General features: G+C 39.9%; 1 protein-coding gene across 1 annotated transcript; it reads right to left on the bottom strand.

Annotated features, from left to right (window-relative positions):
- Nucleotides 1-3,776: 3,776 nt before the first annotated feature.
- Nucleotides 3,777-21,391, bottom strand: TMEM196 (transmembrane protein 196; the record flags this gene model as incomplete). Its single annotated transcript, XM_082478943.1, has 4 exons — nucleotides 3,777-3,839; nucleotides 8,056-8,310; nucleotides 10,127-10,183; nucleotides 21,227-21,391. 4 exons carry the CDS (start codon nucleotides 21,389-21,391, stop codon nucleotides 3,777-3,779), a joined length of 540 nt encoding a protein of 179 aa, XP_082335069.1.
- Nucleotides 21,392-21,595: the final 204 nt, after the last annotated feature.

Consider the following 21,595-nt stretch of genomic DNA (forward strand, 5'->3'; position numbering starts at 1 on the left):
TGTTTTAAGTCCTTAACCTGCCAGGGACTGGGATTTGAAAGGATTAAAAATGGCTTATACCATTATACTCTCTTTTCTTTCTATCTTCAAAATCACACTCTCAAGGAAAATTTTGGCATAAATATAACTATTTGTGGTCATAGCTAGCTGCATATAAATTTCCTACTGAATCTGACCTGTTGCACTGTCCTTCATACCTGCCCAGACCATCTGAAGGGAAATTCATATGTCCTAATGCAACAAATACATATTGCAGATTGTGCAAGAAAAAGATTTAAAACATATTATATGCACTTTTCTCCACAGTTTGCAATAAGAACTGTTGATTGTTGTAAATTCAAAACATGTGTGTGCTTCTCATAGGCTAAGCTTCTATAAAATGCCAAGCATAGCCTAAAATATAGCCTAAAATATTAAAACATAGGTGAAGGACTTACCAGCTAAGTTCTACATACAAAGTTCAATAAGTAACCCCCTTCAGGAAGAGTGTTTCTTGACCTAGTTAATAACAGCTGAATATCTCTGAGACAATCTGAGCCAGCATCTGCTTTTGCAGCAGCATGAATCAGAAATAACTGCGTCAAGGACAATACGTGCTTCATCTTATTTAGATTCAAATGGACTTTGGTGCCCAGCCGTCAAGCTATTGGTGTAGATAAGTTGGCTGGTCACGTTTTGAAAACTGCAAGTTCTGGTTTCCATACAGTTGGATAAGTAGAATCAGTATCCTTTCAACTGTACCAGTAATGAAAACATACAGAAAATATTTCCATTACAGTTAAACTCTGTATACAGTTACGGAACAAAACTTCATTAAACACAGTGAAACATTTCCTAGAATTCCCCTAGCACGTCCATATATTATGCTAATTTACTTTGAATTTAAGAATTTTGATCCTCTTTCTATATCCTACTTTGTAGCAGCAGTCGTCTTCGTCACATTTGTTCCGAAGTCTTTTGAATTCCAGCTTTGCATTTTCAAGGCTTTTATTAATGTGGGGACCAGCCAGTTTTTCTGCATTCTACAGGCTTGGCAGCAAAAGAAAAAAAAAAAAAAAACAACACCAAACAATTGAATCTTTTGTTCTCTGGGGCCCGGATCTCTTCTCTCTTCTTCCAGCACCCCCTGAAAAGCAGCAAAAGTGGTGTGGTTGTATTTGCTAAGTTACAGTACAGCTTCAAACATTGTGAGCTTGGAAAATGTATCCTCCTTTCCTTTCCAGAGCATGACAAAGTGGCTTTTGCACTGGGCTACTATGTTGGATACAGAAGAATCACCCATTCCCCTGCACCATCCCATACTGTTACTACTGTGCTGGGAAATGAAGTGTTTGTGATAAGTAAACGGATAATGTTATGGTGTGTCCTGTCATGCCATTCCTAAGCAGATTCTGAGCTGCAATTGCAAACCAGGATCTGAAGATACCACTCCTAGTCCTGAAGTGTAACAAGATACCTCTGTACAAACTGTGATTTTACAGTTGTACAGAGGTAACGATGAACCTCGGCCAGGTAGTTCCGAGGTAGAATTTTGAACCATTTTTTATTTTACTCTTGCTTTTCTTTGATAAGGCAATTTTATACTCTGTGTACTGATGCAATGAGGAAGGGAATCGTGCAGAACCATTTCCTCTGGTTCTATGCCCAGTACGGATTTCTTCAACCTGTATGAAACTCTGCAGCCCATTTAGGCACTAGTCCTGCCACTGACAGTTGAGTCCAGAGCTGCAGCAAAAGTGCTTCTAGAAGGAGCAGATGCTGAGAAAAATTCATCCCATGTTTCCCATTGCTGAGGAAGAGGAGCATCAAGCTGAAGAGGCAATGGCACCTATAAAGAGCCCAAACAAGCTGGAATGTAGTAGGGGAGACAGTTTAAAGGCTGGTAGGATCTGGCAAAGGGAGCACTTTCCTATAGTAGAGATGCCTTAACATCTAATTATTTTGTTATGACAGTATCTATATTCTTTATGAACAGGAACAGTCTCTTTAGCGATTACTAATGTACGTAATACATATTAGTATATCAGGAGCTTAGAGAAGATTCAAAAGCCCTTTGAGACAGTAGATAAGTGAAGAGAGGCCTTATAAGGTGGATCAGTTTTTGACTCACAAGATAAGCTATCCAAATTTTCATGAAGTTTAAGTAAGAGCCTTAAATCACAGTGAAGATGTTTCCTATGTTGTAATTAGATGGGAAACTCCCTTATAGACTTAGAAAATCCTAAGATAATTGGACTAAAGATTATTTTATACCATATAGATTCACAAAACAATTTAATATAATTTCTAGTGGTTTTTATAGCGTGGCTTGAATAATAATAAGATTCTAGTCACGCTTGTCTGGGAACATGGGTATGAATAACCAGTCATCAATAATGCTCACATCTCAAACTCATGTTGAAGTGCTGGGCTTTACAACACAGTCATGGACTTACTATGTAACATATGAGTGATTTTACATGAATATTTTATATGGACATTATGCTGGATATGCTCTGTTACGGATTACATCTTCCGTTTTTCATGGCCACATGAGTCAGTAGGTCCTACAGTAAAGTTTGGTGTCAGTTAAAGTTGCTGCCTTGACATACAGACTGCTTTAGAATCATAGAATCGTTTTGGTTGGAGGAGACCTTTAAGACTTTAAGACCACCAAGTCCAACCATTAATCTAGCACTGCCAAGTTACCACTAAACCATGTTGCCCTAAACCCATGTCCCCTACCACTAAACCTGTCCCTTTAACAGACCCCAAACTCTATTGTGTGTGTGCAGGATCGCCAGCATGTTCTGACCTTGACCATGCCTCTGTTCGGCCGGCCTTCATTTTTCTCCTTTCTGAGCCTGCTCCACCCCTTCGGGAACCTTTCAATGTGTTGTGCAAAAATGCACACATAACTGTTCAGCTTTGCAAGATTTTTCTAACAAGAAAAAAACCCAGAAGATCTCTCTAAAATCTCTGGTTTATATTTCATTTTATTTGTCATCTTTTATGAACAAATTACGAAATATACTTAATTCACAAATTGGAAATATTTACAATTTCTTTACAACAAGGCATTGTTGAGGTTTTGATTTATGGCATTCTTAGAGCATTCTGTCTTTCAAAACAAAGACATCGGTGTTGTTTTCAGCACACTGTTCATTTACACTCTGAATGTGAAATGGGAGCCTTTTGGAAGAGTAATTTGCACTCTTTTGATACGATCTACTGGGAAAACAGAGGCTGGATGCATTCACAATGTGGGGAGAGGGACTGTGCAGATGTGTTGCTGGTACCATGCCACATGATCTGAAGCCATCATATTACACCAGATGCTGCTAAGTGGGGAGGAGAAAAAGATTCCCCTAAGCCACCCTTCCTATGCCCTCTTCTCTTCTCTTTAGGAATCCTGTGACCGGATAAATGTGGTCCAGTTTAATTATTTTTTTCTGGTTTTTGAGTCTCCATGAGAAGAGTCTTGAGAAGTCTATTTCAAATGCTATCACAATTCTGAAAAGTTATTCAGAGAAAAAAAAAAAAACAACAACAACAAAAAAAAACCCAAACCAAAAGAGAGTAGCCAGGAAGTGAATAAATATTGTATATCCGCAAAATGTTTAGGAGACAAATTTTGAACATGTTTCTAAAAGGGAAATGCAACTGTGCTGTTTTGCAGTTGTGACATTTGAGCCATAAAAGCTAAGGTAGTTCCATTTTCTCAGTTTCCTGGAGTTTATTTTTTTCCTGAAGAAAATTCTAAAACCACTTCTCTCCATGGAACTTTTTAAAATCTCTTAATATACACTTCCATTATAAATCAGATGTGGGCCACCATTGCTTAGGTTGTCTGTCATTTCCTGGAACAAGAATAGAAAACACTGATTAAAATTACAATTATTTTATGGTGTTTGAAATTCAGTTAGCTAAGGTTGTAACAAAAAATTAACAAACTCTGGATTTCAAACAGTCAGAAAAATTTTATGCTTTTTATTTGGCTTGATAAATCTCACTGTAAAAAAAAAAAAAAAGAAATCACATTTCTTCCTACATAAATTAAGTACATTTGAAAGGTGATAGACTCATTGATACTGATTGACTTGGACATTACTCTCAGACCACATGTACAGCATTGATGGCATCCGTGCAAGTTTTGTGTTGTTATCCTTTGAAAGTGAATCAACTCAAGCTTGTGTGGTAATCTACAAAGGAACAAGATGGTAATTAAGTCTTCATTTCCATTCAAACCTTTTTCTGTGCTGACATGCTACAAACAGATGCCATTCGATGCTAGCTGGGATAGACATTTGGGAAGTAGGTCTGGATCTAAAGAGGGGTTTGACTGCTTGCCTTGGGATGGGACTGATTTTGGTTTTCCCTTAATATGCCGGACTACAATTTTTAGCAGTTCAGGAATTGCTACTCAAGTGGCAGATGAGTCACCCTGGAGGAAGCTGACCTGATAATGAGTCAGAATCCTAAAGCACCTAAACCAAAATTTGGTTGGAGTTAGATTTTCTAATTCTCAAATTGCAATCCAAACAATACCTACTTAGCAGCTGTCTAAGCCTGGAGATGGCTACACTAATTAAGCAGATCTCTGACCTTCAAGGCTGCAAAGACACATAGAGTTTATGCTCAGAACTGCCTTATTCTGAGCAGTCCTAAGCCTATTTCATACCAAATTGAATCCGGATGCAGAAATGAAGCGATCTGCTGCTTATGTCCAATGGCAGATCCCAGAGAACATCCAACTATGCCAAGAGGAATGGGCGCACATAAAAATGCAGTTTGGTCTATTCCTTTTAAAATTCAGGTAGATGAGGTAGAGGTGCCACTGTTGGGCTAGTTCTAAAATGTGTGCATGAGAACCAGAAGCTCTTCTCTGCGTTCCATGCAGATTAAATTCACCTCTTCTACCTCCTAGGTACACTTGGAGAAAATGTGGAAGAAAAGGGATTTGTTTGGCCTCCTTCTTGTGGAAGTTTTTATGAAGTACGTAAAGCAAGATTCACTGGGTGAAACAGAGAGAGAAAATCAGAAAGAGTAAGCCTAACTCTATAGCGTAGTATCTGAGATTCTTGATTAAGAGAAGAAAAATCTCAGACCTGGTCTTTATTCCTAGTCTTAATCTTTCTCCCTCTTCTTTTAATCCACAATATTTGATTTATAAATAGTTTGGGAGGCAGAGACAGGAACTCAGAGTTTAACATAAAGTGGACGCACCGGTGCCTCCTCTCTCAGGTGTTACCAGCTACATTTTAAAGTAGATCACAAGACTTAATTGTTCCCTCCACAATTTCTGAAAGAAAGGATGTCCTATTCCACAAAGTAAACTTGGGGCCATCAAACCAAGTAGCCTTGCCAATTAATACACCTAAATCAAGCGTAAGCTTCAAACAAAATACAGTGTATAAACTTACTGAATTTTGAGCATTTTCTAACACCCAGCTCGCCACTTGGCAGGTGATGGTGTTGGACGTGTTTGTATGGTGCTTTATTCTCCTCATACACTGAAAAGGAACATGCATGCCTAACACTGGACTCTGGATCCCAGTTTGGGGCCTGTCTGCTCTGAAATGAGGCACTATGTTATTCCTCTTTGTAGGTGCCTAAATCCTTTGTTGATCTATGCTGAAGATATCAGTCAACTGGGAAAGGGACCAAGAATACCAAAGCCGTATCAACCACAGGTTGATAGTAATGATCTGTCAGAAGGCTACTCATGAGTGAGTGTAAGTTTCCTTTTGTCAGCTTTATCACTTAAATCCTCTGCAGACATCATCTATTAGAATATCATCATAATTTCAGAAAGCATTGAAAACCATTTATTTCCCCAATATTTCTATTTTCAAAAATAAAAGTATTAATGAATTAAAAAAATGTTGCCGAATTCAAGAAATGAAGGAGCACACAGATTAGAAGCAGAGTGAGTCAATGGTGGCAACATCCAAATAGGAGCATTTGGATGTCTATAACTAGGGTGAATATTTTAAATACTCAACTTACTTCCAGATTGCAGCATTCACCACGTAGAATTATGTCACTACCTGGAAGCACCATTCCTGACTCAGAGTGACATCACAGCATCAGCCAACTTTGATTAGCTGAAACTATGACTTGCTCTTAGAGGTGGCCCTTCCTGAAGTGACATAACAACATGGTAGCTCCCTAGTGTTCAGCGTACCTTGGAGGTAACTCTGGTGTCGGGGGAACCACCGGGCAGCTGGGCAGGTCGGTTATTTCAATACCCCTCAATCTCTAATATAAATATAACAATTATACAATAAATATAGCACAAACAAATGCACATGCAGTACATGTCTATATTACTGTATATCAGTATAAATATACAAAATAGTCTTATATATCAAACACTTTAAAGCTATTTTCTAAATCAGGGCCTAATTTAATGTAAGTTTTTAAGTAGCCTCATTATTGTTTAGGGGCATGCCTGGAGCTAATGTACTCACACCTGCCAGCAGCAGACCATCTGCAGGCTGTAGGTCTATGAAGTCCCAGATCAGACCATCTACACATGCATACTTGGTGCTACAACACACGTGCAGGGAGTCCACCGTTGGTGGGGCGCATCCCACATTCGCTGAGCATGTGCAATAGGGTTGCTCTGCACATGCATCACGCCCCTTCCCCCAAGATAAGTGGGCACCTGGCAGTCCTCACTGCTAAGTGTCTAAAAGCTCAGTAGGTCATCAGGCCAGGAAAGGAGGCAGCGAACTACTGCTATACATGGTCATTTTCAGCCTCTCTCTTTTTCTCCCAAATGGGCTTCATCTTTGTCCTTGTTAGGGCACGAGCATCTTTGAAAGGCAGGATCTAGCCTACCATCTGCAAGGCCATGGTCATACTTGCCCACATAGCTCAACAGAATTCTGCTTCATTTTAAAATGAGAGGGAGAAATGTGTATCTCTTCCCTTGAGTTTATCACCCTGTTTTATTGCTGTTGTAACCTATACTATTTAACTTTTCAAAACATGTTTCAAATATCCTCTAAGGTGAATTCAGTCTTTATTTCTGCTTGGAGTCTCCTCTCAGTTAAGAAACCAAAGAATAGCGACAAGTAATTTTTACTTAATGGACAATTAAATGCCATATCACATTTTGTCAGGGCATCTGAAAACATTCTACAGTCTGAGTGAATTAATCCTCACTCTGCTGTTCAGAGGTCTCAATAGATATGATACAGACTGTTCAACTTAACTGTAATGCAAACTTGCACGTGGAGGTTTAGATGGGCAGATGACTTTTGCTCCCTTCTCTACTCATTTCTCAAATGAAAGGCATGGGATAAGAAGTCCAAATGTAAAGCACAGGGTGTCAATGAACATTTTACTTCTCAAATAGGAATCAGATCTGTAACTCCAAGGAGCTGATTTCAAGAATTCTTTTCCATTAATTCTTTTGGCCCTAAACGCTCGACTTTGGGAGCTTAAGTTTCAGCCCCTAAACATGGACCTAGACACCTTGGTAAGCTTCCTTTTAACAGAGAAGAGCAGTAAATGCTGTAAATGCTCGGTGCTGCTGCGAATCGGACCAGTTTCATTTAGGTGTCTAAATATGCCCTTAGTTGCTTAGGTTTAGTCATCTAGGTTTGTGAACTGTGGCTTTTGTGTTTAAATAGCCTGCTTTATAAGCTGAGTACTTGGGAGAGGAAGAAATTGATTAAATCCTTGAAGCATGCAATGATGTGGTTACAGAAAGCATTCTGTGCTTTTTCACAGTACAATACATGATAATCCATATTAATAAGGCTTCCAATTATTTATGGAATGCTATATTTAGCAGCTAAGCCCTTGAACGGCTATACAATGGAATTATGTTGAAAATGGATGTACTTCATTGAAATGGATGTACTGCAAATATACAGTACCTAAAAATAGTTCCATATAATGCAACATAATAAAGCTTACACAGAATGGCAGCGTTTCGTTTCCCAGAAGCTCTTTCTCATATAAAACTGCAAACTGAATACATCTCTTCCCAATTGTAAATGTTAACACATACAGTAGCATTTTAGGACTAGCAGAACAAATAAAGGAGGACACACAACTCACTTTTTCTGCCATTTCATGAGAGTGATGCAATGAATGTTCTCTTTCTGAGAACATTCGCCTTTGTTCATAGCTGGCTAGCCGACAAGTGAGCCATGAAGAAAGGGTGCAACCACCAATTCCAATGCATGCAAGAGACATGGAGGCAAGATGCAAAGAATAGAGAGCGGACGACTTCTTTGTCAGAGCACGAAGAAATTGAAAATTTAGGATTCCTCCAATTAGTCCACAGATGCAACAGGCAGAGAAAAGTATCATCTGTCAGGAAAGACAAGAGAGGTTATGACACAGTAGCATTTATCAGAGACAGAATCATTCATATAAAAATGAGACTAACCATAATCCAATGCTTTGATAGCATCATGGGCTGCAAAACACTACACAGACACTCATTTTTATCTCCTTTAGCTCCCACAGAGCTCCAAGGGAACACAATACCTTCTGGCGTACAAGGGTTAAGATTGATGTTGCATGTAAGATAAAGTTGGGTAGAACGAGTTGTTCATGTTAAAAGCTAGTCAATGGGAGGACTACTAGGACACAGAATCTTTTGATTTCCAGCGCTTCATTCAAAACAGTAACATGGCAGAATATGTCTTAATTTTCTATTGTGCAGTTTCTCAGCACTCCTCAGGAGTGAACCCCTCATGCATTCGCAGTGAATCTCTCTTGCTTTGTGTGCCATCTGACTCTGCCTCCTGTTCAATGCTAATTTGTTCAGTCAGCAGTTTGGAGGCTTTCTACAGCTTTTGTGGGGACTTCAAAAGTGTTCAAGGTGAACGTGCTGGACAAAGAAGCAAGAGAAACAAAGAAGTCTGGTGCAGCTCAGATCAGTGTGGTGACTATGTGTTTGTTTTTGTTTTTAACTTGGTTAAAATGTTTCTGGGAACTTTAGAAGGATGTGAAACAGGCTGCAATTAATGAGGCATGTTTAAAGACCTCCTATCACTTTAATCACAAAGAGGCCACCCTGGTTCAGGATGTCCTTGAGCCACAAATGACTCGACAGCAAAAGACCTTATTATGGAGACACTGCTAAATTATTGTCTTATTCACTTCTCTTGACTGCTGGCCTATCAGATGTTGATCTAGATGGGCCTTTGATGTTACCCAATGTAGCTTTGTATATGTTCTTTTCTACTGTGGTAGGAGGAATTTATGGAGCCTTACAGACCACTTCTGTACACAACTGGGATGGGAATTTCATCAGGAATGTGGCATTCAGGCTGTGTGCTGCAGTCTACTGAGAAGTGACTATTCCGTGAGACCACCAGAACAGACAGCTTTTAGAAACTGGTTATGGTCCACATGCTTTAAGAAATGAGACTGTCATTGTAAAAGGGTTTAGGATAACTCACTGATATGCAAAAATAATCAGAGATCTTGATTCCCTTCACACTTATGCTGGTTTTACGTGACTTCCATCTGTATATGGCAGAATAATCAAGCTGACAGAAAATTAAGCCAGACATTGTCACTTACAAAAGGATCACGTCTTTAACGTAAAGTTCTGCTGTGACACCATTTTGCTGCAGTCAGAAAAATTACTGTACTTCTGATTCTTAGACAAGACAGAAAACATCCACCATCACTTAAAAACTGGCTTATTCATGATTCTGATTGCAAAAAATAACTTATTAAAACAGTGAACTGTTATGATACCTAGGATTAAACTTTGTCAGCAGCCTCACGGAGGTGGCAGCCCAGTCATACCACACTTCACAGAAAGGGGTTTTTGAAGGACAGAAGTTACAATCCAGTGAAGTTATTGGGGAAGTTTTTATTGACTTGGCATAAATTTGTGTCAACAGGTTTTCCATCCGTATTTATCCAGACAGGGATAAACAGGGATGTGTGGCTTAAACAGGCATGAACTAAACAGGCCATTTCAGAACTGCCTTGTTTTGCTTGATTAACCCAAAATGTTGATTATTTTTTTGGACTGTTGACTTGAAATTTTTGCTGATTTTTTATCAGAAACACTTGGAAACAGAAAGCCCCTAGTAAGGAGTTCAAGTTAGATAAGTATGCCATTCAGATACTTATGCGTTATATATGCAGTGGAAAAACTTACAACAAGTCCAGATTTTTTTTTGGCGCACAATATTCCACATATACCACAAAGCAGAAACTGCAAAGAAAAAAAATACCAATTATTTCATCATTTAAGGTCTTAAGTTTAAATCCTGCTGTCTTGCTGTAGCGGTGACCACAGCAGTAGGTTAGGCAATGGTTACAGTTGTTGTCAGCATTTTTATCACAAACCTTATGTTTCAGGAATTTATAACTCAACTATAAACACACTTATCCGAGAAGAAGAAACTGGAATGAGAAGTCAGACTGGGGATGATTACTCATAAAAAAAGAAAAAAAAAATCCCACTTTTAAGTTGCTTAAGTAAACAAAACATGAAAAAAAAAACCAATATTGCAAGCAAACCTGTTTATGAAACTTTATGAAAAGTTTAGCAAGGCGGTAGTCAGTGATCCAAATCTACTTTCAAGCATAGCTGAGGTACTTAATGCCCTGATCCTACAGTGTCAACCACTGAGGGATCATACATTGATTGTTGTCCACAAGTCGGTGGAGGTCTGGGCAAGAACGACATTCAGTCACCTCCCTGGGTGCAGGTGTAAATGCGAGTACATCTGTCGGTGTGGCTACACTGAACATGCAGGAAAATCTGTTTCAGATTCTAGATACCCCACTTTGCAAGAGACATAGCATGAAAGTATCTGTACTTTTTTCATGTAGTTCCCTTTCACAGACTGGTCTGCTAATTGTTGCATCAAGCATTAGGCAACAACTAATTAACAAAAAAAAACAGAAACACCCCCTACCAGCTGATATGAATAGATGTTAATGCTTTTTAGTGACCTGTGTCAAAGACTGATGACTTTCTCTGATGTCACTTTTTCCTCCTCCAAAAAAGTTTAACAAGGGAAACAACAGTCCCTGAGGGAGCAGTCATGGTAGGAACTGCAGTAGTTTTACGAAAACAATAAGGCCTTCTCCAGGTGTTTGTAATATTGTCAAAAGATTTCTTTGATACATCATAAACTCCTTTATTAAGAAATCTGTGCTACTTATTTTCAGTAAAGCTAACCCTACACCCCTATTGGGAAGTAATTTTATAGTTATAAAACTGGATTTTTCCACATCCTTTTTGCACTGAGATGGTATTTCTAGCAAAAGGCTCTGCTTGACCTTGATTTAGGATTAAATCATGGAACAGACCTGGCTGTTACATAAGAAGTGAAAAAAAAAAAAAAAAGCAGTTTCTATACAGCATTCAGGGTCCATGTAATATATTGCATGTCCATCTTATTTACCCTCCAAAATTTTGCAACTTCAGTATCTCAGTTGAGGAGGTGCTTTAATACCTGGTTTATTCCCCTCCAACTGAAGTAGTTCATGCATATAGCTAAGCATAAGCCTTGAGATGTATTTTTACTCTGAGTTAGGCCCATTGAATCAGTTCCCACAATTAATATGGTTAATTTTTTAATATATTATTTACCTCTACACTAAGCTTGGGATGTGGCTTAATACCAGTCCCATTATGGAGAAGGACGGCTCAGGTAGACTGTGGCGCTGAACGGATCTGGACATACAACTGTGAATTGCTGCTAGAGCTCACCCATTGGAATAACAATCAAAAAACAGAGGAGATTTCAGCTCAGAACTATCACACCTGCCTTGTAAGTTTTCACTCAGGCTTTCTGTGAAGTTTTGGAGTCTCACTCCCAATCCTGTTATTGTAGATTGCCTTCAACTGAAGGTGTGCTTCAGGTTTTCAAAAGTAGTGTTTTATATATCTCAACATTAATGCAGAAATCTCAAAAAAAAAAAAATTGCTCAAGACATCACTGTAATTAAGTTCTTTTCAGTCAGATTTGATAAAGCAGATTAATAATATAAATTCTCTGTAGTGATTGAATAAGACTAAAAGGAAAATTTTGTATAAGGAAAAATTTATGAGTTCTGGAAAGCTTACAGAAAGAATCTGGAAGATACCATGAAAGATCGTTTCAACTTGTAACAACTGTATGTTAACTAGTTTAAATAGCTGGGGTTTTGATAATTTACCTTCAAAGGTGAAAGAGTAGGTCACCCATTTTTTCAAGAAGGCTCTAATTGTGCTCCTGTTAGTGTTCATGGCTTTTTCACCATTGATTTCCGTCAGTGAAGACTTTCTATTTCTGTTCTACAGTCTTTGCTAGCCAGAAGGGAGTGTAGTGAACAAGTTGCATATGACCAAAAGAGCAACAAGCCAATTACAGATTCACTCAGTGTTAGAACCCACCAGTTTGGGCAGTTCTGCTATTCTTTACTGTTTTTCAAGGACAGGACACACACCTTTCCAAGCCACCTTTATGTAGTGCCATATACACATATATTAGCTAAGGGGTTTCCCAGTTGAAATCCAAAGAACAGTGAATGAGCTAATCTGCAAGCCATAAGGTACTGGCTTCTCAAAATCAAGGGATGACTACCGTATTCCAGAGGGACTACCTGGAGTAATGATCAGGATGCAGGTGTCAAATGTACATTAGGTAAATTTGCCGATGGTACTAAATTAGGAGGAGCTGTGGACTCCCTCAAGGGTAAGAGGCCTTACAGAGAGATCTGGACAGACTAGAGAGCTGAGCAATCACCAACCGTATGAAATTTAACAAGATCAAGTGCTGGATTCTGCACCTGGGACAGGGTAGTCCCAGTTATACATACAAACTGGGGGACGAGAGGCTGGGGAGCAGCCCCACAGAAAGAGATCTGAGGGTTTGGTTTAATGGCAAATTGAATATGAGTCAACAGTGTGCCCTGGCAGCCAAAAGGGCCAACTGTGTCCTGGGGTGCATAGCCAGCTGGTTGTGGGAGGTGAACGCCCCACTCTACACTGCACTGGTGCAGCCCCGCCTCAGGTACGGTGTGCAGTTTTGGGTGCCTCAATATAAGAAGGTCATCAAACTATTAGGGTGTGCAGAGGAGGGAAAAGATGGTGAAAGATCTTGAGGGCAAGACACAAAGAGCGGCTGAGGTCACTTGGCTTGTTCATCTTGGAGAAGAGAAGGCTGAGTGGTGACCACATCACAGTATACAATTTCCTCAAGGGGGGCAAAGGAGGGGGAGGTGCTGGTCTCCTCTCTCTGGTGACCAGCCATAGGAAATGGAATGAAGCTGCATCAGGGGAAGTTCAGATTGAACATTAGGAAAAGATTCTTCACTGAGAGGGTGGTCATTCACTGGAATAGGCTCCCCAGAGAAGTGGTCATGGCGCCAAGCCTGTCAGAGTTCAAGGAGCTTCTAGACAATGCTCTTAGTCATATGGTTTAGTTTTAGGTAGTCTTGCAAGGAGCAGGGAGTTGGAGTGGATGATCCTTATGGATCCCCTCCAACTTGAAATATTCTTTGAGTCTGTGATTCTATGATAATAGTTTATTGTGTCACGGTCTGTCTGTATTCTCTCTGTACATCTACGATATTTATACATATACACAAGGAATAAAGTGTTCTGTAGTTGAAGAACTCAAGAGAGAGCCAACTGAAATATTGTGTTCTGTTCTGTTCTGTTCTGTTCTGTTCTGTTCTGTTCTGTTCTAACTCAGAGGAGTTGGGTATTCCTGATTCTTCCACTTTCTTCTGTGTGAGCTTGAGAAGGTCATGCTAAAGTTTTAGAAATTGTATGACTACGAGACAAGTTGTGAAACTGAATGCACTGGTGTGCTTGAACATGTTAGCAACCTTGGAAACATGTTAACAACCTTGGAAAAAAAGCACTAAGTTGTAGCAAAGGATTAATATTATTTTGGGGGTTTTTAGACGACATTCTATTTACATTCACAGAGAAAAGGCTTGCCCAAAACCCAGTGTGGTTATTTATTTATGATTGCAGGCATTTTGCTATTAAAACCAATGGATGAATTTGAGTCGCAGTGTCAGGCAATTAACCTCATGCAAAGCTTTGAAAATGATGACCCAAGTTTACCACTCTCTTCTGAGGCTGCAGAGGATTCTGATTCACTGGAAGCAGTGGAAACCTGCTTTACAGAGAGAACATTAGCAATACCAGGGGCTCAGAAACACCACTCATGCAGAGTTGCCTTAGCCAAGCTTCTCAATGTGAGGACCTCTGGAAAGGTTAGGAAGTCAGCGCAACATTATGTGATTGACTCTGATCATTGCTTTTTGATAGAATAGCTAGGGAGTAGGGGAGTTTTTTTGTTAGTGCCATAGTAATATCCAGTAAATTTTTTGATGTCTCAGTGTTGTGATCAGCAGTAGCGAAAAGTGAATAGGAGAAACTACACTAGTTCTTTGTGCCAGAAAAAGAATGCAAGTACAAATCAGACTCAAAAGGAATTTCCTATGTTTGGTCATGTTTGTCTTTTAATTGTGAACTCTTCTGTTTTATAATACTGCCAGCTGGAATACAGCCACCAGGGGCTCTGCTGTCTTGCCACTCTCTGTTCTTGGCTGTCCTGAAGGATTTAATCTTCATGTTAACGTGTCATACCATTTAAACTTTACACACAGTACTGTGTATTTACTAAAGTCTAGGTAGACAACATTCACAGCCTTTCCCTCATCCACTAAGCAGGTCACCTTGTCGTAGAAGGAAACCAAGTTAGTCAAGCAGGATCTGCCTTTCATAAACCCATGCTGACTGTGCCTGATTGCCTGGTTGTCCTGTATGTGACACATAACAGCACTCAAGATAATCTGTTCCATAACCTTCCCCGGCACTGAGGTCAGACTGATAGGGTCCAGATCCTCCTTGTGGCCCTTCTTGTAGATGGGTGTCACATATGCTAACCTCCAGTCAGCTGGAACCTCCCTGGTTAGCCAGGACTGCTGATAAATGGTGGAAATCTGTCTTTTGGTCTGTCAAACTTTGGAATAAAGAACCAAGGACCTCCCAGAAAAGGAGAATGTTTATTTTTAGCCTGCTTTGATTTACTTTATATTAAATATGGGTTTGAAGCAAAACCTCAGATCCAAATACCCAGAAATTTCGGTAAGGAGGCTGAAATCTCAATTTAGATTCAAGTTCTGTGGTTTGGATCCATCCCTATTTCATATTTTCTGGAAAAAAAGGACTTGGCCTCTTTCACTTTCTCATGGGAAAAACGGAGGCTTTCTTACTGGTAGTCTGAAAAAAAGGTTCAGTTTCAGTGATAGCTGCAGACAGCCACAGATTTGTTGGTTTCCATCGTGCAGAAGAAAAGAAACTATTTTTATTTTGTATGTTGAAGCTAAGAAACCTTTCTTTCTTCTGTTTTGAGGAGGCAAAAGCAATGGAGAGTGTAATTCCCTTGAGGAAATGAAAACTGTCTATGGAAAATCTTTCTGGAGGGAGACTGAAGCAAATAGTAGAGAAAACCTGTTGAATATAAGGACTGTTTGATCCCTAGTTATTGTTCATGACAAAGAAGCCCAAACTACATACACTCTGTGGAAAGCCCTCCAGCATTCTGGGTCATCCATATGTATCTGGTGAAATAAAGGAAGGAAAATTATTCCAAACTTGATTATTACACAGTGAAAATGCAAGCATATCATACCTATTCAAATAATCCCCCACTTGGAAGAATAAGCCATCAAGACAGAATCAACAGCTTCATTTCTATCTACTCTTGTCAGGTGGCAGACCAGAAAATCTGTGTTTTACACTAAAACTGTATAAACATGTGACTACAATGAGAATATCCGTGATTTTGAAATTAATAATGTCTAGAAAGGACCATCATTCTATTTAATAATCTTGTTGTTTCAACACCATCCAAATGAGAAAAAAGCTGAACTCCATAACACTGAGCAGAGAGGGTATCTCTAATTGTAACTCTTCTTCAAAGCAGTATTTCAGAACAAGGGTTAAGTTTTCTCAGTGCAGACATAAAGGGCACAGAATCCACTCATGAAAACAAAGCCATCAAACTAGACAAAAATGACAACGGGCAAGAAAGAGCGAGCCTAGGTAGTAGGTTTGCCTGTTACCTCCATAGAGAAACACAATAATCTTTGCAAAAGGGGGATGGAAACTTCTAATGATGTGGTTGTCCCATGTAAGGGGTTGTGGGGACAGGAATGTCAAGCTGGCTACAAGTCATCCAGGACCAGAAGCAACAGCATTGCCACAGCCCACCCTGTGTCCTACCAAATTTGTCATGCTGAGGGGGGTTCTGCTATTTGATGTGGGACATAGTGTTAAAACATTTCTAATCCGGGCTAATACCTTGACCTGGAAGTGTGCTCTTTGGTCATGTCAGCTCAGGTGGGGCTACAATTCCCACTAATTCAAGCCGTATTCAAGCAGTTTAAATTCCATCCCAGTCCCTGTGATTAGTGTTTCCATTCGTCTGCTTCTGGGCCTGCAGAGATGCTTTAAAAATGGGAAATGGTTTTTAGAAACACTCAAGGAAGTTTAGAAGTGGATCTCTGAACCTGACGGTCTACCTGCCATCAGTGATTCAAAAAACCTCTGGTCATTGGGAAAAACACTCAAATTCTCAGCACAAAATAATAATATTTATTTACTTGTTTAGGGCCTATCGGAATAACAAATAGTAAATAATGCTTTTTGTAAATAATGCTTTTTGTTGGTTTTGTATCAAATATTTAGAGTATGACTGCTTTCGTCTCAAAAATCAATAAATTAGTTATTCCCTGCAGGTGAACTAAGGTCTTATCTTAGCAAAACATGTAAGCATATGCTTAAGTCAGTCTGTATTCAACAGATCCTCTTAAATGCAACGTATGAACTACAAGTCCCCATGGACAGACCGTCTTCCAGATTGGTTTAGGCTTCTGCAGTGTGTGAATGATAAAGAAAACCTACTGAAAGACTTCTCAGCTGGAGTGAACTGTCCTGGTTCCATGCAAGGCAAGAAGCTCCCACGCTTGGTGCATCCTCCCTCATCTATAGGTACAGAATTCTCTCCAGCTTCCACTGAGCTCACTGAGTGCTGCGATTCATTTCATCAGGAGCAGGAGCCAGCTAGAATTATGGTCAGTTTGATGAAAATGCAATGCACATGTTAAAATAAAGTAGGATCACATCTGCATTTTGTCTGCATACTAAACAATAATGTGAATTTTTTAGTGTTCTTTTGAAATAAAAAAAAAAAAATAGTTTGACTGTTCTTTCCAAAGGAAACTTGGCAGCAGTAAAAACTAGATGCAAAATTTAATGTTTTAAAAATTTAGGCCACCAACATTGATTTAACAGTCTAAAATGATGTTCTTGCTCTGGGAGAGAGTTCCATACTGACTGACCCTTTTTCTTCAAATCCTTCAAATCAAATATTTGAAGTGCCAACTTGGAGCAAATTTCTGTAACCAAACTATAAATGCAGGTTTTTAATGGGCAGGCAGACTTCCACTGTGCTAAAATCACAAACAATAACTCTGCCCCTACAGACAGACAGACCGACCAACATCCAGAGAAGGTGTGTCTCTCAAATACATTTAGGTATTTGTCTTTATAAGGGACGAAACTGTTACTCCTGAGGGGCATTGCCAGAAGTGAACCATCAGGTATCTCTCTTGCATATGAAGATAGATGGCATATTTGACTAAAGATGTGGCTTTTGTCTCTTATTATCTCTCTCTGTGAAAGAATCTCATTTATAGCAAGAATTTACACACCACTGAAGAATAAATGAGACTTAGAGACATATACATATACATATGTGTGTGTGAATATATAGTCACTACTCCTAGTGATAGCGATGAAACCATTAAGTTCTAAATATAGATGGAAAAGTATGTGACCATTTAAAAATACCTGTGAATACTTTTTGAATTATTATCTTCTGATTTTTTTTTTGTTTGTGCAAAAGCCTTTGTTATGGATGCTGTCATTCTTGCTATGTTAGCGTTAGCAGTTCCGTATGCTCATTGGTTGGATCATTTCTAAAGTACGTCATGTAACTGAATTAGAATGGTGGATTTTATACCTCAATATCTGGAAAAAAGAAGTCTGAGAGGCACTGAGTACAGCCTGTGGAGTAGATTATACCAATACAATCACGACAAACAGAAAGAAAATCCAGAAAACAACAGCACGTTCAGCTTAGGCTATATGGGACTGTACTTTTTTTTTTTTTTTTTTGCAATTTAGCAGCCATGGCCTATTTTAAAAAGAACAGATTGGATATGCTGTAAAACAAATTGGGTAGTCATCTCCACATGCTCCACATAATTTGAGAAGTCAGTCACACCTTCAGTTGGTTTCTTTTGGCTACTTTTTAAACAAATCTTACTATCTTAACCCAGAACAACTCCAATGAGAACAACAAATTTTGAAACTGTTTCACCATTTCCATACATTTTTGATGTAGACATTGTCTAGGCTTTCCATTTCTTCATTCTTGTCTACTCCACTTTCCCTGGCTTGCTTATACATAATGCAGGGCATGTAATGATCAGAGCGCTTCAGCCCGTGCTTAACTTCCCCTGTATCTCTAATCCTATGGGTGGGATTCACATGCTTAGAGTTAGGTACGTTAGTAAATTATCTGTCTGAATGAAGATGGTGAACAATAAGAACAACTCTTTTAAGAAGAAAGCTAATGTGTGTTAAATGCAAAGCATCAAATGGAGGCAATTATAGGAGATACAATGTACATGATTTTAAGATGCCCAAATTTTAGGAATTCAGGTTAAGGTTTCCATGGTGATGCTATCTTCATCTACTTCCTTATGAACTTGGGCCTCTGCTGAGTTCCACCCACATAAAAGGATAGAACAGGGTCAAAAGTTTTCAGTATATTTCCAGGTATATTACAACAGGACACATGATACTGTTCAATTAACTCCAGCGTTTTGCATACTAACATGTCAAAATATTAGTTTTTCCTTTAATGTCCCTTTCTTTTCCTGAAAGAAAAGAACATTAATGTTCATTTCTCAAAGGAAAAACTTGATTCAAGAGTGTGAATTGGAAAAAAAAATAATATATTTTATGCAAAACATATTCTTTAATACAGGCAGCATGAGCTCAGTGTAAGATCCAGTGAACAGACAGGAGGATTATGCCACTTCTGCAGCAGGAAATTCAGAGGAGTGTGCAAACAAACCTTTCTCTGGTTGTTTTAATTTGGACCTAGTTACCCACGGCCCTAAGCATCCCTGGAGAACAGTAGATCTCTGGCCCCTTCCAGTCCTGTCTCACCTGCTAGTCCTCTAGTCAGAAGGAAACAACCTAACAGACAATTTGAACTATTGGAATAGTACAAAGAGGGTGCCATAGTGGTGACAATCTAGACCAAAGATATATAGTTCAAAGCAAAGTAAACCTTTATAACCATGTCACCCCACTCTGCGTACCGCTGTGATTTCTCATTTCCTCTTCTATGTGAAGCAGAAGCTGCTTGCTTCCACTTTACGGTGTCTTTGTCGCCTCTCTCTGCCTACCCAACCTGCAGTTGTTTGCACAGTTCCTAGCAGTGGATGCCTGCCTCTCCTGGCTCTGACTGTGGGCATCCTTCACCCACTTGTTACAAGTCCCTTTGGGTTCCCTTCCATGCCTCTGCACTCACATATGGGCAGAATTTCCCGCAAACGTCTGCAAAATCACTTCATTGTCCTCTGTCTTATTCCTCTCTCAAACTGTACCTACGAACAGCTTGAAATCAGCCAGACTGCTGGTGTGTTAATGCAACCACCTGTTTCACCAATCAATTTTGGTTTGTTGTTTCTTTATACTCCCTTACATCCTTTCATCCCACATCTGTCCCTTGCTTTGATTATAAGGTCTTTGGAGCCAACATCTAATGTAACAGGATCTTGATCTATGGCTAGTACAAACGCTGGGGCAACAGAAACCATAGAAATGAATGAGGCAGTTGTGCAGGAAATGTGCATCGTCATGAAATGGTATCAGCTGTGATAGCGTTGTCACAGAATGCAATCCCTGCATAAAATACTGATCACACTGACTGGTCAAAACTCTTTGACTTCAGTGAAGCCCAGGATAATGCCTTCTGTCATTAAATCTGCAGAGAGACACTGTTTTTGAGTAATCTTTTGTATTTATCAGCAATGATCAGAAATCTCCCTCTTTGAAGTGATTTTGATAATATCATTACCTGTTGGCCACTGTCTTATCTGGTCTTCATTCTCATTTCTCACCTACCTGTTCTGCAGTACAGATTTATAAGTGTGTGTTTTTATCCTGCCCAAAATATTTATGACTGTTGTCAATAATTAATAATTATTGACAATGAGAATATTACATGAAGCACTTTGTCAGAATGATTCTATAAATTACAGGAGGTTACTCTGATGAATAACCAAGAGTGTTTTGCATTTATCATCTTATCTCAAGCAAAGCAAACAATCCTTTTAGAAATACTGCTGTACAATCCAAGCTGGCCAAAACCAGCTTTGGAGTTGAAAAATGCCCACTCATGTTTAGGCTGAATATTCAATATTTCCTACTCTTTGTTTCATAAATATAAAGAACCATTTGGAGGAAAATTCTTCCTAGAAACATGCATATCTCAAACTGAAAATATAAGAAAGGGTTCTGAGAAGTAAGAAATGTGATATGAACAAGATGCTTCTATTAACCAGTTGTTGGTGTTTGATTTTTTTGTAAAATGAACAAGAAGCTCAGGATGCCCAGATCGTGAGAACACATCTTTCCTTTTCCTTCCCATTTCCTCTTTTTCTTTTTCCTCCAAAAGCTCAGAACTCAGCTGGCATACCCTTGACATTATTTTAAAACACCTTTTGACAGTCTCGTCATAAGGGACAGGGCTGTTCTGTTTTAAAAAGCAAAACTCACAGTCAATATAAAGATCGTAAGCTACAGCCTGTGTTCCACTCGAGGCATCGGGCTTTCCCTGGTGTGAGAATGGGTTCACAGAAAGTTCAATTGTTCACAGCAAAATTGAAAAATGAAAAGGACCGAGAAAGAAGGGGTCTCCCAGCCACCCCCCCAACACACACATACATCTCTCCCCCCCCCCCCCCCTCCCCGTGCCTCCCCCCACGTCCCACGAGTATGCAGACTGTACCCCATGCACATCGGAAATGGTCCCGGCGAGGCTCTCGGCGCAGCATGCACACGCGGAAGGGAAGAAGGGAAGGGAAGGGAGGGGGATGCCTTCGCAGGGTCTGATCATCACCATAAAGAGTTAAAGAGAGAGTGAAATGGCTAACGTACACACACCCCGCTCCATACCGGAGAAGAGTCTCCCAGCTGAGGTTTATTCTCTGTGAGGACCAGGCTGAAACTGACCGCCCCCACGGCCACGCTGGACACCCCTAACCCTATCTCCAGCACGGAGAGCACCAGGAGGCTCCCGATGATCTGGCTGCTGGTGCACATCGTCCCTCGGTCATCCTTCCTTCCCGATCAGCCGGGGAAACCGCGCATCCTCCTTCTCCTCCGACGCTCCCGAGGCCCTAAGTCGCCCCCAAACTTTTCTTCCTTCGCCGGCAACCGGGGCGGAGCGGCGCATCCGCGGCCGGCGGGCGCTGCCGAGGGGGCGGCGGGGCGGCCCCGGCGCCGCCGGGCCCCGCGCAACCCCGC

The sequence above is a fragment of the Vanellus vanellus genome, assembly GCF_965231255.1.
Source record: "Vanellus vanellus genome assembly, chromosome: 2".
NCBI classification, from domain to species: Eukaryota; Metazoa; Chordata; class Aves; order Charadriiformes; family Charadriidae; genus Vanellus; species Vanellus vanellus.